This window comes from Cololabis saira, chromosome 16, assembly GCF_033807715.1.
Source record: "Cololabis saira isolate AMF1-May2022 chromosome 16, fColSai1.1, whole genome shotgun sequence".
NCBI classification, from domain to species: domain Eukaryota; kingdom Metazoa; phylum Chordata; class Actinopteri; order Beloniformes; family Belonidae; genus Cololabis; species Cololabis saira.
This window is the reverse complement of record NC_084602.1, coordinates 589,469-607,006: the sequence shown is the minus strand read 5'-3', so window position 1 is coordinate 607,006 and position 17,538 is coordinate 589,469. Positions and strand designations below refer to the sequence as shown.

The window sequence follows — 17,538 nt, the reverse complement described above, 5'->3', positions numbered from 1 at the left end:
TAAACGCCATGGTGGCCTCATATTATTGAACTTCTGAAAATAAATATTTCATGGAAACGGACGCGTGGTCCGATACAACTATTGCATCATACTTACAGTCAGAAATGGAAGTAAGTAGTCTATTTGTCACTAAAAAAAAGTAAATACGCGTGTAAGTAGAGTGAACATGTGAGAAAAATGAATATGCTCTTTTACCTGGATTGAGGAAACGCCAAGGATCAACCACATTAAACTCTCTCATAAAGGCTTCAATCACTTTGGCTGATTTGGATTGTGCAACTGAGGTGCGGGAGGAGCGATCTAAGGAAGGATTTATCCAACAATTAAAGTTCCCCCCCAGGATCAATTCATATACAGACAGATCCGGTATCCTTGAAAAAACCTGTCTAAAGAAGGACTCATCGTCCCAATTAGGGGCATACACATTCACAAGAGCTACCTTCACATCAAAAATGCACCCTATAACAATTATAAACCTGCCAGCAGGGTCAGTGATTGTTCGGGTACGAACAAAGAGAATATCCCTGTGCAAAAGAATAGCTACCCCCCTTGATTTACTAGAAAAAGAGGATGAGTAAATATTCCCAACCCAGCTCTTTTTAAGCCTTATGTTATCCACCTCTCTCAGATGAGTTTCTTGCAAGTAAATTATATGGGCATTGAGATGGCGCAAATAATGTAAAACCTTACTTCGTTTAATTGGATTAATTAGGCCCTTGCAGATCTCCACCTGCAATGAGAGGTGATCTCTTAGACTGTGCCATCAAATGTCAGAGGTATAGATCCAAGTAGTAAGCATGAGAGGCCAAAAAAAAAGTCTATCAACATAGTAAGCATAAACATGAAATAAATCCGAAAGTATAGGGTAGGTGCCAACCCACCCCCCCAGAAGCGAACAACTCCCCCAGTTCAGAACAGAGCATCCCCCCCTTGTTCCCACGTAGCAGAAGCATCCAAATAATGACGCGTGCTACCCCCCCCTCCTCTGAAATAAAACCTGTCGTTACCTGTAGTGTAACTGTACTACCAAACGACCGTAGGGAATGCAGAATTGAGCTGTCCCCTAAAAACCAAAAGGTTTATAAACAAAAACAGAAAAAGGTGCCACAAAGTCAAACACAAAATAAATGACTCCATTTAAAAGTGAGTAATCCTCAGTGCGACAGTGTCATTAAATTGAAAATACTCAGCAAGAGAGTGACGATCACTTAATAAAATAAAAAAAAATAAAAGTAAAATAAATACAAATGAAAAAATAAAATCTCTCGTACCAACATACCCTGAGCTGAACACATATTCAGTATAAAGTTCGAAACATTCTGTGTCATGGCTGTAAACAAGGATATCAGCAGCCCAGCCCTCGGCGGGTGGAATCTTCTGGGCCCGGGCTCTTTTTCAGTTTCTTGTTCACAAACTCCAAAGCCCGGTCCGGGTCCTCAAACTTGTGGGTCTGGCCACCCGACAGGGTGATGTGCAGTGTAGCTGGGTACCGGAGACCAAACTTAACATTACCACAGGCGTGGAACTCCTTTTTCCCCTGGATAAAGGCTGCCCTCTGCTTGGCCACCGACAATGTGAAGTCGGGGAAGATAAATACCTTCCTCCCGTTGTACAGCAGCGGTGAGGCCTCTCCCGCACGGCGCAGAATAGCATTCCTGACACGGAACAGTGTCACCCTGATGACCATCGGACGTGGAGGTTCACCCTCCCCTGGCTTGGCCGGCAGCGTGCGGTGGGCCCTGTCAAGGCCGGGCTTCTCCTCCAGTCGCAATAAATCCTTTAAAAAATCAGCCAGGAACTCTGTGGGTCGAGGTCCCTCGGTGCCCTCAGGCAGGCCAACCACTCGGATGTTGTTCCACCGAGAACGGGCCTCCAGGTCTTCACTCTTCTTGCTCAGAGTCTCCACCGCAGCAGATAGCTTAGCCAAATTAGCATGCATCTCGGTTAGCTTGTCGCTGTGTTCATTAGCCGCGTGCTCGAGATTGCTAATAGACTCACTTTGCCGATCAATTCTCCCCTCAAGCAGCCTCAGAGCGGTCGCCACTTCCTTCTTGACAGTTGCCGACACTATTGCCTCGAATTTCATGACAATTTCAGTTCGCAAGTCCTCCATCATTGCTTTAATGCTGCTTAGCATCTCGTCGTTAGCATCCGACAGCACCGGGGAGTTGGGTTGCTGCCGGCCCCGGACGGCCTTAGCAGACTCACTTTTCGCTCTGGAACTCGACATTTACCCGGTTATGGCACTGAGGAAGACAGATACACAGTCCTTGCACGGGGATTTAGTAGTGGCAACCAATGGACAGACTTTATATAGTAGTTAAAATATTTTAAAACATCGTCCTACATCATGCGCCCCCTGCCGGCCTCATACCTCTTGCTGTGTTTTGGCCTTTTTCCACTAGTACCTACTCAGCGCGCCCCGGCTCGGGACGGCTCGGGACGCCTCGTACCGCCTCCACCCGCTTTGTCCTTGTTTGTTTGCCCCCCCCCCCCCCAGGTGAGAAGTGGGCGGGTTGGGGTGAAGCTGCTGTGACGTACTCGACTGCGCAACAACCGCTTTGTTTGTATTGGCGCTGATGAGAAATCAGCTGGGAGCGGCTGAGAAAAAAACAGAGCGCCTGGTGGATCTGATCATTCCTCATCACCCGTCTACATCCCTTTTTTAATTCTCTCGTCAGCCACCAGGTTTATGAACATCTGCACCTCAGAGTTGGATCACCAAACAGACGTTTGCGCTGTATAATAAAATCGCTGCGAGTCGTTCTCGCGCTGACTCCCGCTTCCTGATTCGTCAACGGCCCCGCCCCCCGACCAATCAGTGGCGTGGAGGGTGATGACGGCCCTGCCCCCCGACCAATCAGTGGCGTGGAGGGTGGTGACGTCAGATCCAGGACCGACTCAGCCACTCAGAACCTCAGCAGGATAGGTACAGAAAAAGTATCTGCTTGGCACGGCTCCACCTGCCTCGGCCCCTAGTGGAGAAGCAAGAAGGGGGCGTGGCGGGTAGAAGCGCTGAGTAGATACTAGTGGAAAAGGACCATTTGTGTCTACGGGTACGCTGTTCTTGGAGTCCCTGGGAGGAGTACTGCTCCAACTGGGGACTCCATTGTTCTACTGGGGGACCTCAACACTCACTTCGGCAATGACAGTGATACCTGGAGGGGTGTGATTGGGAGGAACGGCCTCCCCGATCTGAACCCGAGTGGTGCTCTGTTGTTGGACTTCTGTGCTGGTCATGGTGGGTTCCCCTCAGGGTTAGATGTTCCCTAAGGGTTAGATGTTCCCTCAGGGTTAGATGTTCCCCTCAGGGTTAGATGTTCCCCTCAGGGTTAGATGTTCCCTCAGGATTAGATGTTCCCATCAGGGTTAGATGTTCCCTCAGGGTTAGATGTTCCCCTCAGGGTTAGATGTTCCCCTCAGGGTTAGATGTTCCCTCAGGGTTAGATGTTCCCTCAGGGCTAGATGTTCCCTCAGGGTTAGATGTTCCCTCAGGGTTAGATGTTCCCTCAGGGCTAGATGTTCCCTCAGGGTTAGATGTTCCCTCAGGGTTAGATGTTCCCTCAGGGTTAGATGTTCCCCTCAGGGTTAGATGTTCCCTCAGGGTTAGATGTTCCCCTCAGGGTTAGATGTCCCCTCAGGGTTAGATGTTCCCCTCAGGGTTAGATGTCCCCTCAGGGTTAGATGTTCCCTCAGGGTTAGATGTTCCCCTCAGGGTTAGACGTTCCCATCAGGGTTAGATGTTCCCTCAGGGTTAGATGTTCCCCTCAGGGTTAGATGTTCCCTCAGGGTTAGATGTCCCCTCAGGGTTAGATGTTCCCTCAGGGTTAGATGTTCCCCTCAGGGTTAGATGTCCCCTCAGGGTTAGATGTTCCCTCAGGGTTAGATGTTCCCCTCAGGGTTAGACGTTCCCCTCAGGGTTAGATGTTCCCCTCAGGGTTAGATGTTCCCTCAGGGTTAGTTCCCTTCAACTAGGGTCAGATGGAGTCATGCAACTGTGTGTGAGTTTATTTGCATGTGTGTGTTTGTGTGGATGCATGTGTGTTTGTGTGTGTGTGTATGTATGTGTGGATATGTGTGTGTATGTTTGTTTGTGTGTGTGTGAGCGTGTGGGTGCATGTGTGTGAGTTTGTGTAGAGTGGAAGTTGTTGATTATAATAATGATCATAATGAAAATCCTTTTTTTGCAGGTGACTTTCACACCCATAGCTGAAATAGATGAAAATATTAGCAAAAACTAACGAGTCAAAATGTGACATTTAGAGTGGATTCACTGGGATATGGGTTACTGACAGTTAACATGCACTTGTTGATTTTGAGATGATGATAAATTAAAGCTCAGCCGTCGTCCAAAGTCAGTCCTCCGGTAAAAACCACCACCAGAGGAGGCCCTCACACAATGGATTTACATGGACTGTAAATGAACACCAGCTCAGATAAAAAATCAATGAATTCTTGGACAGATTTTGAGATGACAGAGGAGGTTCTGCTGCTCTGAGACCAGCAGGAGGTTCTGAACGTCTCCAAGTCCAGTTCAGCAGAATAAAGATGAGCTGAGTCCATGTACGCCCAGCAGTCTGTGAGCGTCCATAAATCATCAGGATTGAAGCCGGACGCCTGCAGAGACACCTGGCAGCGCGGGAAGCTGAAAGAGTCTGGACTTTGATGTATTTCTGTTTTTTAGGAGGAAACACAAACTGGTATCTGTGTGTTTGTGAGGACCAGACTGTCAGAGATTTAACCTAAACCTGGAACATTTCTTCAAAAGACTCATTTTAAATGTGCTGCAGGTCTGAAGTGTTCCTGTTTGAGGACCAACGAATGTCTGAAGGACCTGCAGCTTTATGCTGAAACGTTTTCAAGACCTGCACAAACCGCAGAGAATCCATCTAGTGAACCGGGATCCGTCTAGTTAACCAGGATCCTTCTAATTAACCAGGATCCGTCTAGTTAGGATCCTTCTAATTATAAATAATAAAATAATGTGTGTGTGCGTGCGTGCATTATGCGCTAAGCCGTTACTACGTTATGCATTCATGATTTTATTACATTATGAGCCGATTATTACATTATGAACTTTTATTACATTTAAGTTATTACATTATGAGCCGTTATTACATTATGAGTTGCTACAGTCCTCATTGTATAAGACTGTCACGGGTCGTCCGTAGCAACAAGACTGTAGCCCCCAGCTGGGAGGGAGAGATCAGGAGGGACCCACGGCCACCAGCCAGGTATCAGTACTACCAGATCCCTTCTCATTGTTTTATTGTTGTCTTAGTTTAAAACCAGTATGGTCTGGTTAACCAGGATCTATCCGGTTAACCAGGGTCTGTAAAAATTAACCAGGATACTTCTAGTTGACCAGGATCTATCCAGTTAACCAGGATACATCTAGTTAACAAGGATCTATCTGGTTAACCAGGATATATCTAGTTGACCAGGATCTTTCCAGTTAACCAGGATACATCTAGTTAACCAAGATCTATACGGTTAATGAGGGTGTGTAATAATTAACCAGGATACTTAATAATAATAATAATAATAATAAAGATAATAATCAATTTTATTTATAGAGTGCTTTAAAAAGATCTCAAAGACGCTTCATAATAATAATATAATAATAAGCTTTATTTGTATAGCACCTTTCCAAACACAGTTACAAGGTGCTTTTACAAGAGCAGAATTAAAAGGCAGAATCCAATAAAATGACAAAAATATAAAAACATAAGAACATAGAAATATAATAAAACATTAGAAAATACTAACATTGGATATTATAAAGTACCTTATTAGATGTTAAGTAAAAGCACATTTAAAAAAGTGTTTTTTTAAAAGAGATTTAAAAATGGACAGAGATGTGGCTCGCCTGATCTCCTCCGGCAGGTCATTCCAGAGCGACGGGGCCCTGATAGCAAAGGCCCGGTCGCCCTTAGTTTTTAGTCGAGATCTTGGAATCTTTAATAGGGACCCGCCGGAGGATCTCAGGCTACACCTTGGCTCGTATGGGACTAAGCAGTCTTTGATGTACTCAGGGGCCAGTCCCATCCGGGCCTTAAAAGTGATCATTAAAATCTTAAAATCAATTCTAAAACGCACAGGTAGCCAGTGTAATGAATCTAAAATCGGGGGTTATGTGTACTCTTTTATTTGAATTTGTGAGGAGTCTGGCAGCAGAATTTTGGATAAGCTGAAGTCTGGAGAGATTATGTTTACTTAGGCAGGAGTAGAGTGAGTTACAGTAATCTAAACGGGATGTGATGAATGCATGAATGACAATTTCCAGGTTCTTGGGAGACAGAAAGGACCGGATTTTGGAGATTCTGCGTAGTTGGATGAAACAAGACTGGACAGTTGCTTTAACATGCTGATTAAAGTTGAGATTACTGTCGAAGATGATACCAAGATTTCTGCAGCTGGGGGTAATACTGGTGGAGAATAAACCAAGTTGTGGTGAGATGTGATTGTGTGTGGTGTCTGGGCCTATGATAATGACTTCGGATTTGTCCGGGTTCAATTGAAGGAAGTTATTAGACAGCCAGGTTTGTACTTCATTTAGGCATACTTTGAGAGTGTGTAGTTGATGGTTGATGGTAGGGTCGAAAGAGAAATAAAGCTGTGTGTCATCTGCGTAAAAATGGAAACTAATATTGTGTCTGCGGATTATGTGACCTAGAGGTAACATGTAGAGTGAGAAGAGCAGCGGCCAAGGACTGACCCCTGAGGTACTCCACAAGACAGAGATGCTGTGGAAGATCTGCAGTCACCAATAGCAACATTAAAAGTCCTATTGTGGAGATATGAGTAAAACCAGTCTAAAACAATGCCAGAGATGCCAACCCACTTCTTGAGATGTTCCAATAAAAGCAGGTGATCTACGGTATCAAAAGCTGCAGTGAGATCTAAAAGGATTAAAATAGATGAATGGCCAGAGTCAGCTGCTAAAAGGAGATCATTGAGCACTTTGAGGAGTGCAGTCTCTGTGCTATGGCCCGTTCTAAAGCCAGACTGGAATTTTTCAAATAGGCCATTTCCGGTCATAAATGAGATCACCTGTTCTGCAACAATTTTTTCTAAAACCTTGGCCAGGAATGGAAGTTTGGAAATGGGACGAAAGTTGTTCAAGATGGTGGGGTCTAAAGAGGGTTTTTTGAGAAGTGGTTGTACTAATGCAGTCTTGAAGTGGTCCGGGACTACTGTATGCCTGATGAGAGGGAGGAGTTGATTATGGTTAAAATAGAAGGACAGACTAAGTGCAGGACTTCTTTAAGGAAGCGGGTGGGGATGATATCGAGAGGACAGGATGTGGGCTTCATGTTGGAGATGATTTTGCCAAGATGTTCTATTGAGACAGGGTGAAACAAATTTAAAGAGCACAACAGATTAATAGGTGGTTCGAGTGTTACAAGAGGCAGTGGGGTGATTTGATTTCTTATTACACTGATTTTGTTAAAAAAGAAAGATAAAAATTCCTCGCATGTCTCCGTAGACGGCTCAATCACAGTGGGCGGGGCATCTGTAGCACGGCTGATAATATTAAAAAGCACTCTGGTGTTATGTTGGTTTTTCTCAATAATATCGCCAAAATAGTTTGCTCGAACATTTTTAATTTTCAAATTAAAATCTTTCATTAAGACTTTTAGACTGTCAAAGTGGACAGTTAATCGTGTGGCCTTCCATTTCCGTTCTGCTTGACGGCAGATTCTCTTTAATGAGCGAATTTCCTCATTTATCCAGGGTTGAGAGGTATTTTTAGGCTTTTTGGTTTTAAAAGGTGCAACTCTGTCTAGAATGTTTGAGCAGGTGCTGTTAAAACCATTTAAAATATCGTTAGTGTTCATTAAAGAGCAAATTTGGAACTCATAGACACAAAGATAAAACATTGAGATCAAGAAAATTAAAATAAAAAACAACAGGATAAAAAAGATAAGAGATAAAAGATAAGATGATGGATAAGAAACAAATCATACATTAAAAGCTGTTCTGAAGAGGTGAGTTTTGAGTTTACTTCTAGTTGAACAGGATACATTTGATAAACCAGAATATCTTTGGTTAATCAGGACCCACTATACATGCATTTATACAAATACAGAGGCATAAATAACAAAAGTACAGTAGACTGTTTATATTTGTGTTAAGTTTCAGTGAGCTATTCGTTGAATAACTTAACTACATGCATTTCAGCTGATCTGTCAAGCTTGAAACAGCTGTGGTTCTGCGTCAGTCCATCATCACACGTCAGAAGTGGTCATATCTGCTTTTTCCGAACAATTCAAAGTTGGCGCCACCTTGGTTCAGAGGTTTCTCACTTCTGAAAGCCTCAAGAGGCCGACTGAGATGAGATGGTCTGCAGTTCAACCTCAGATGTTGCTTCCTGTGCTGTTCTCATCACAGAAGTACTGGTGAAATTTGGACCTCAGCGGAGGCTGATCAGTTCTGTTTTAGGACTAGGTGAAACAATCCCTTAAATGAACATATACGGGGAGACATGAGTGGTGACGGTGCATCCATCGGAGTGGCTTGCGATGGTGTATGAGGAGGGGTGGGGGTGGGGGTGGGGGTTGTAAGCCTCATTGGGGTCATCAGGTGGGCATCCTCTTTCCCCGGTGTTTTGATGATAGGCCCACAACACCTCCAGAGGGCTCATCGGCAACACCTGGCGTCCCAGGTGTGCCCCCCTCTGCTTTCAACACCCTGTGTCATTACTTTGGGGCCCAGGAGGAGTCTCACCTCTTCACCCAGAGCCACCGACTTGCTTCTTCTGCTGCACTTCTGAGGCCTTTTATGGTCTGGCGTTGGGCTTGGCCTCGAATCCCCAAGTCCTTAAGCAGCCTGATGGTGGACTTGCCCAAGAAGCCTCTGCAGCCAACTTCCACTGAGCAAACCTTGGCTTTCCAACCGCGTTGCTCCGCATCAGCTGCGAGCTCGCTGTACTTAAGACTCTTGCTTTCGAAGGCCTCCTCAACAGCGGCCTCCCAGAGAACAGGGAGCTCTATGATATAGACCGTGTGAAGTGAGGAGGACCAGAGCACAAGGTCTGGTCTGAGGTTTGTTTTGGCGATCTCAGGTGGGAAGCATAGCCTGTGGTGCAAATCTGCTACCAACTTCCAATCTCGTGCCCCTCCGAGCTGGCCGATGTTCGATGTTTTGTGAACTTTGGCTGGCTTTGCTCCTTCTCAGATGAAATCTCTTGCAGATGTAGGATGGACTGATGGAGGGAGAAGGGCATTCATCTTTGTCCGTTTGGTATCCAGAGTAGCTGCCAGGCACTTGAGGATGTGGTTGTGCCGCCAGGTGTAACGGCCTTGTGACAGGCTTGTCTTGCAGCCAACCAGAATGTGTTTGAGGTTTGCGGGAGATGGACAGAGGGGGCATGTAGGGTGTTCTCCGTACCATTGATTGAGGTTAGAGGGGGAAGGCAGGACATCATACGTTGCACGTAAGATGAAGCCGGTGTGAAATGCTTCCATGCCCAACAGCTCCCTCCAAGAGAACTTTCTCCTCTCAACTCCTTCCCATCTCATCCACTGTCCTGGCTTGTGAGACAGCCTTTGCACACCTTGTTGCCTGCTCTTGCCGCCGCACCTCATCAATGACCAGACGTTGGCGCTGAGCTGGAACTGCCCTCTGCCAGGTTGGCCTACTCTCTCCCAGGCCAAGGCCTCCTCTCCCTTGTTGCACTAGGCCAACAATGTCTCTGTGCCTGAGGTCTGACTTCGCCTGCTGAGTAGCTGCAGTTGGGGTCCATTTCCTTCCGGTCACCAGGGTAGGAGCTGTTTGGGCTACACAAGGGTCACGGGATTCCGACAGTGTCATTTCCAACCTTACTTTGGAACATTTGAACTCCTTTGCAAGGCTGGAAACAGGAAGTTTCAGAATTCCTCTTCCGTACAGCCCGATGTTGCTAAAGCATAAAGGGAGTCCCAGCCACTTTTTGGGTGAGATGGTGCCTCCTGCCATTATCCCTATTTCCAGCCGTTGCCATGCGGTGGTATACTCATCAGTTGTCAGGCATAGCTGCACGTCTTGGAAGTAGGATTTGACGAGGCTGGTGATTGCTTCTGGGATGCTGAAATAGTCGAATGCCATCCAGAGCAGATTGTGAGGAACTGACCTAAAGGCATTGGCGAGGTCCAGGAACACGACATGGAGAACTCTTCCCTCCTTTTTGGCGGCCTGGATTTGATGCCATATCATGTTTGTGTGCTCCAAGCAGCCGGAGAAGCCTGGGATCTCTGCCTTCTGCACCGTGGTATCAATGTAGTGGTTCTTTTCCAGGTAGACCGCCAGCCTGTGAGCCACTACACTGAAGAAGATTTTACCCTCAACGTTCAGGAGGCTGATTTGGCGAAACTGGCTGATGTCGGCAGAATCCTTTTCCTTGGGGATTAGGATACATCCTGCCCTCTGCCACGCAGCTGGAATTGCTTGTTTCTGCCACACCACCTTCATCAGCCTCCAAAGAAAACGTAATACCTCAGGGGCGTTCTTATAAAGTCAGTATGGGACGTACAATTCTCTCCACTTCGCTCCACTTGGGAGGGCTGATATAGAGCTGATGTTCTGGAGAATGTAATGGTGGCATATCAGTTGGAAGAGCTGTCTGTCTGCACCGCTGGCTGTCAGAGTGGTTCATTTTTAGGTGAGCTTCAAGATCTTTCTTTGATATTTTGAGTTTGCCGCTTTTGTCCTTTGTGAAAAGGTTCTTCACAAACTTGAAGGGGTCTTTGAAGAAGTTTGATCTTGTCCGCTCCTTCAATTTACGCCTCCTCAGGTTCTCAGCTCTCCTCAAAGTTGACAGTCGGCCCCTGATTTCTGCCTGCAACAGGTCAATTCCCTCCTTCTCCTCCTCTTTTCTGCAGTTCCAAAGCACTCAGCACCATAGTTGTAAATCAGGTCCCCCATTCGTTCCAGCTTCTTAACTGCAGTTCCCCTCAGATGTTCCAGGAGTTTGCTGATGTCTGTGTTAATCATTTCCCACTCCTTTTTCTCACAGGTTTTTGGCCACTTGATTTGTGGTTTTCGCCCCTGGATCTTGTTCTCAGTTGCTGCTGTAGCAGGTTGGGCTCACCGGGCAACGCTATGCTTGGCTCCTCCTCTTCCTCTCAAACAGGGGGATTGATGTCCTGCAGACTCGTCCTGCAGACTTTGGTTTTGGTCCCGCTCCTGAACTTCGCTTGACTTACTCAACTTGCTTCGTAAGAAGTAGCAGTCGATGCAAGGTCCCTGTTGTTCTGACATCAAGCACTTTTTCAAGCCTTGGTGTATTCTCAAGCCTGCATTAGATGTTACTTTGGTCCAGCCACATCCAGCAACTCTGGAGCTTAGTTCCTGGAGTAGGTGTTGTTGTCTCAGGTATCGTATTGATCATCATTCTCCTTGTCTGTGTGGTTCCTGGGTCTGTTACCGTGTAGTCTGCCGATGAGTCATCATCCTCCCCCGCTCTCGCTGACTCTGGGGGTGTTTTCTTCTTTGAATTTTTAGGAGCCGTAGAGGGGAGGGACCTGTACACCAACAGTGCCAGGTCCCTCCTACCATAGGGAGCTAGCCTATGGCAGGCCCGATGGGGTCTTTCCCTCCTTTCAGCTGTCTTTCCAAGCAGTCACCAGGGGCCTCATGTACTAAGAGTGCGTGGATTTCAACGTGAAACCGTGCTTGGAATTTACACGTACGCATCATTACAGTCTCCTTTTCTTCTTTGTATTTTAAGAACCAACACCAGAACTTAAGTTTGTGGATGAAAAACGGCTCATCGTTCTGCTTTATTGTCACGCGTATTATATACTGACGGATTAAGCCAACGTACACGTTTATTGAGTCTTACACATTGTGGATGTCCGCGATCACCTCTCTCATAAGTATAACAATGTGAACAATATACATTTATATTTAAAACATGAAGCATCACAATCTGATTCCTCCGCTGCAGAAATAAAGACAACTTGTGCCAACGTGATTATCGAGGTGCAAACGTGAGAAATAAAGAGCAAAGTCGCTGTAACTCGGAGTGTTGCATCCGCAGGAGGAGAGACCGGTCCAGGTCCCGGTCCATCACTGGAGAAACACTTTCTGGACCTGCAGCTCCTGCAGCTGACTAATATCAGACTCTGAAAGTTGCCTAAACATTCAATAAAAACTTTATTCATCATTGCTGAATCACATCAGTTCGTATCAACCAACCTTTCAGAGACATCTTAGTTTTATTTTAAAAGACAACTTTACAGAACCGGTTCTTTGCTGCAAAATGTATTTGAATGTTTTTCTGTCCAGACACAGTTATGGGATGTTTTAGGATCTGGCTTTTATCTCCAGTAGTTGTCCCATACGGTCGTCATGGAGACAGAGATGTCCGACCTGTAGCAGCTCCAGAAAGATCATGTTGGTCTGAACCGGAGCAGCTTGTCCAGTTCAGGACAGAGATCCAGAAGATCCTCTTGGTACCTAAACCAGCTGATGGTCCAGTCTTAGTCCTGGACCAGCAGATCCAGACTAAACCAGCTGATGGTCCAGTCTTAGTCCTGGACCAGCAGATCCAGACTAAACCAGCTGATGGTCCAGTCTTAGTCCTGGACCAGCAGATCCAGACTAAACCAGCTGATGGTCCAGTCTTAGTCCTGGACCAGCAGATCCAGACTAAACCAGCTGAGGGTCCAGTCTTAGTCCTGGACCAGCAGGTCCAGACTAAACCAGCTGATGGTCCAGTCTTAGTCCTGGACCAGCAGATCCAGACTAAACCAGCTGATGGTCCAGTCTTAGTCCTGGACCAGCAGATCCAGACTAAACCAGCTGATGGTCCAGTCTTAGTCCTGGACCAGCAGGTCCAGACTAAACCAGCTGATGGTCCAGTCTTAGTCCTGGACCAGCAGATCCAGACTAAACCAGCTGATGGTCCAGTCTTAGTCCTGGACCAGCAGGTCCAGACTAAACCAGCTGATGGTCCAGTCTTAGTCCTGGACCAGCAGATCCAGACTAAACCAGCTGATGGTCCAGTCTTAGTCCTGGACCAGCAGGTCGGTGTGATCTGATGCATTTCTACGTTCAAGTCATCCAGGACCAGGAAACGGGGAGGTAGCATCTCTGCAGACACCTCACACCCAGGACACAGTCTGTTTGAACTCCTCCCCACTGGACAGGTCTACAGAGCTCTGTACGCCAAAACCTCCAGAAACAGAGACAATTTCTTCCCCCAAGCTGTTGCTCTAATGAACTCTCATCACTCATAGAGTCTCAGAGAATCAATCACCGTGCAATATGCTGTAACAACGCACCTCCCAATAATCTCCTCATATCATGTCAGTCAGTCATGTCAGTCATCTTCTCCCGCTTTATCCGTTACCAGGTCGCGGGGGCAGCAGCCTCAGCAGGGATGCCCAGACTTCCCTCACCCCAGACACTTCCTCCAGCTCTTCCGGGGGGAGTCCGAGGCGTTCCCAGGCCAGCCGAGAGACATAGTCTCTCCAGCGTGTCCTGGGTCTTCCCCGGGGTCTCCTCCCGGTGGGACATGTCTGGAACACCTCCCTAGGGAGGCGTCCAGGAGGATCCGGTACAGATGCCCAAGCCACCTCAGCTGACTCCTCTCAACGTGAAGGAGCAGCGGCTCGACTCCGAGCTCCTCCCGGGTGACCGAACTCCTCACCCTATCTCTAAGGGAGCGTCCAGCCACCCTGCGGAGGAAACTCATCTCGGCCGCTTGTATCCGCGATCTTGTCCTTTCGGTCACTACCCAAAGTTCATGACCATAGGTGAGGGTAGGGGCGTAGATTGACCGGTAAATCGAGAGCTTCGCCTTTCGACTCAGCTCCCTCTTTACCACGACGGTCCAGTACATCGACCGCATTACTGCGGACGCTGCACCGATCCGCCTGTCAATCTCACGCTCCATTGTTCCCTCACTCGTGAACAAGATCCCGAGATACTTCAACTCCTCCACCTGAGGCAGGACTTCCCCACCCACCCGGAGAAGGCATGCCACCCTTTTCCGGTCGAGAACCATGGCCTCGGTCTTGGAGGTGCTGATTCTCATCCCTGCCGCGTCGCACTCGGCCGCAAACCGCCCCAGCACATGCTGGAGGTCCCGGTCTGATGAAGCCAACAGGACAACATCATCTGCAAAAAGCAGAGATGAAATCCTGAGGTTCCCAAACCGGATCCCCTCCGGCCCCTGATATGCTCCTCATATCATGTCTACCTCATACTGCTGCACCTTTCACTTTTTTAATTGTATATATGTTAATAAGTGCCACATTGTTTATTTACTGTACATGTGTTATTTACTGTTGCTACTTTTTAAATCTGTGTACAGTGAGCAAAATAACCGGAGTCAAATTCCTTGTCGGGCATGCTTAAACTTGGCCAATAAAGCTGATTCTGATTATTTGCTCATTAATTCACCTTCTCCTTCTGGCCAGCCGGGGAGCCAGATGGGGTGGGGAGGATCTGGCCGGAATAACGTGATCCTTCCACGCGCTACGTCCGGCCGGAGAAGCCCCACCCTGTCTGGTGGAAAGAAGCGTCCACAAGTAAGGAGGAGACTTGAGCTCAGTGCAGGGGCCCCCTGGGGTTGGTAGAGGATCGCAATGCCCAGGACTGACTTAGGTAGGAGCACTGGGTGATGGGTAAAAAATCGGGGATAAAAATATATATATTAAAAAAAAAACACCTTCTGCTACAAATGAACCCACAAATGAGACGGCTAACGCCAGTTGCTATTGCCTCTGTGATTCCTTCTGAAGATGAAGATGAGGCAGGATGTGTAGGATCTGCTGCAGTGTTTCCTCCTCTCCATCTTCACCAGTCCAGTTCATTCACCTGAGTGATCCCGATTAAGGGATTCTTGGTGGGTAGCTGACATCGACAGAGTTCCTATGTAGAAACATGGATTCTGCTCAAAGGGTGGTCCTCCTGGCTAGCACCAAGCAGGTTAGGTGCTCGCTGGGAAAATGTGCATGAATTTAGGTTATGATTTCCCATCATGCACCGCAAATCCAACAGCTATTACAGTCAACGTTGACACTTCTCTTCCTCCTTCTCTGACAGCCGGGCTCCTCAGCCCCAGCCCTCGCAATGCGATGCCATGTTGGAATCGGTGGTGGGGACTCAGGAGGCCACACCCCCTGAAACGCCACACCTCCTGGTCCAGCTGCAGCAACTGTCCCGGGAGAAGAAGAGTTTGGAGGCAGAGCTTCGGCGCTGCCAGGAGGTGGAGCGTGAGGCGACTGAGCGAGTGCGCAGGTCAGGTCCTGACCCAGGAGTTTCACTGATAATTTTACTTATTACTTTTATATCCTTCTTCATTTATTGGTGTGAATGCTGAGAACAGCATTCTCATATACTGAGATTCTCTTTCCACCTTCAGCATATAACCAGTCTTGCACACTTTCACCTATTTCAGCCATTCAGGTATCAACAAATTCAGCTCCTTCAGAACCGACTGTGAGGACTTTTGGTCCTTTCAATCCTTGAAGTTTTGGAGATAATTCTGTTATGAATATAAGAGACCTGAAGCACTGAAAATGAATAGAGAGCCTTTTGAAAAACGTCCTCCTCTTTGATAGCTATCTACTTCACCATACTTTCAGCTGGAGACACCATTCAAAAGTTTAAACAAGTCCCATGACATCACCACATTTATTTTTTACTTTTTGTAGCACGGTTTAAGCTTAAGCTTTTTGGGTTTCTTGTGAGTTTATATTGGGTTTCAATCAAGCACTTTTCGTCTGGGTTGAGATTCACCAGGAACTAAGCTACAGTCCCTCGACTGGCTGCTAGGGTCTAGATCCAATAGTGAGTCAGTCACCAGGGACCTCCAGGTTAAAATGTCTAACTTCACTGCAGATTTAAACACATTTACTGGTTCATCCATAAAACCATTTTGGATGTGATTTTTTTCTATTTCAAAGGAGATCTTGCAAGTTAGCATGCTGTTAGCAGATTCTGAAGGATCTACTCTATTGGTTGGAAAGATCTACTCCAGTGGTCTTCAACCCTGGTCCTATGGACCCCCTGTCCTGCATGTTTTAGATGTTTCCTTACATCAACACACCTGATTAATTAATCTAATTAATGGTCGTCATCAGCTTGTCATCCAGGTCTGGACAAGTCTGTTAACGACACAGTAATTTGTATCAAGGTGTGCTGAAGCAGGGGAACATCTAAAACATCTAGGACAGGGGGTCCTGAGGACCAGGGTTGAAGACCACTGATCTACTCTATCGGTCTGTCTTCAGACAGCCTTTAGCTGTCTGAAGGGTCTCCTCTATTGGGTCTCCTTTATCGGTCTGAAGGATCTCCACGATTGGTTTTAACGATCTCCTTTAGCTTTCTGAAGAATCCCCTCTGTACTGAGACCCACGCTCTGCCACTGCAGGGGAAGGTGTCCAGTATTTTGCTAATTGGAGAGTTAAAATTGCGCATATAGACACCCGATCGGACCCGAAAAACCCCCAAATTCTGCGCGAGGGCCTCCTTTGGCCGTTTCGCACAGGGCCTCGCAAATCTCCCAGACGCCTCTGGTCTGAAGGATCTCCTCTATTAATCTGAAGGATCTCCTCTATCAGTCTGAATGGTCTCCTTTAGCTGTCTGAAGGATCTCCTTTAGTGCTCCGAAGGATCTCCTCTATCGGTCTGAAGGATCTTTCTATCGCTCTGAAGGATCTCCTCTATTGGTCTGAAGGATCTCCTTTAGCTGTCTGAAGAGTCTCCTCCATTGGTCTGAAGGTTGTCCTCTATCGGTCTGCAGGATTTCCTTTAGCTGTTTGAAGGATCTCCTCTATTAGTCTGAAGGATCTCCTCTATCAGTCTGAATGGTCTCCTTTAACTGTCTGAAGGATATCCATTAGTGCTCTGAAGGATCTCCTCTAACGGTCTGAAGGATCTCCTTTAGCTGTCTGAAGGATCTCTTTTTTACGGCTCTGAAGGATCTCCTTTAGCTGTCTGAAGGGTCTTCTCTATTGATATAAAGGATATCCTATAATGGTCTCAAAGATCTTCTCCATTGGTCTGAATGTTGTCCTCTATAAGTCTGAAGGATCTCCTTTAGCTGTTTGAAAGATCTCCTCGATTGGTCTCAAATATCTCCTTTAGCTGTCTGAAAGATCTCATCTATCTGTTTGAAGGATCTCCTTTAGCTCTCTGAAGGGTCTCTTCTATTGGTCTGAAGGACCTGTTTTTGCTGTCCAAAGGGTCTCATCTATCAGTCTTGAGGTTCTCCTGTGTCTACAGTGTACCCTTGCTGTTGCCGTCCCTGACCCACCAGTCTGGCCCTCGGCAGGAGGGTCCCCCCTGATGAGCCTGGTCCTGCTCAAGGTTTCTTCCTCCTAAAGGGGAGTTTTTCCTTGCCACTGTTTGGCTTAAGGTTTTTCTCCCACTAGGGGAGTTTTTACCTGCCATTGTTTATGTAATAACTGCTCGGGGGTCATGTTCTGGGTATGGATCTCTGTAAAGCGTCTAGAGACAACTCTGTTGTATTAGACGCTATATAAATAAAATTGAATTGAATTGAATATCAGTCTGAAGGATCTCTTCTATTGGACTGAAGGA

General features: G+C 46.9%; 1 protein-coding gene across 5 annotated transcripts in view; it reads left to right on the top strand.

Moving 5' to 3' along the window:
* Positions 1-17,538, top strand: part of mipol1 (mirror-image polydactyly 1) — a 178,450-nt gene that overhangs the window by 138,317 nt on the left and 22,595 nt on the right. For all 5 annotated transcript variants that reach the window (XM_061743488.1, XM_061743487.1, XM_061743485.1 and 2 more), the window contains one exon: positions 15,037-15,231. In XM_061743488.1, the coding sequence (XP_061599472.1) occupies positions 15,037-15,231 (195 nt within the window). The remainder of the gene's footprint in view (positions 1-15,036; positions 15,232-17,538) is intronic.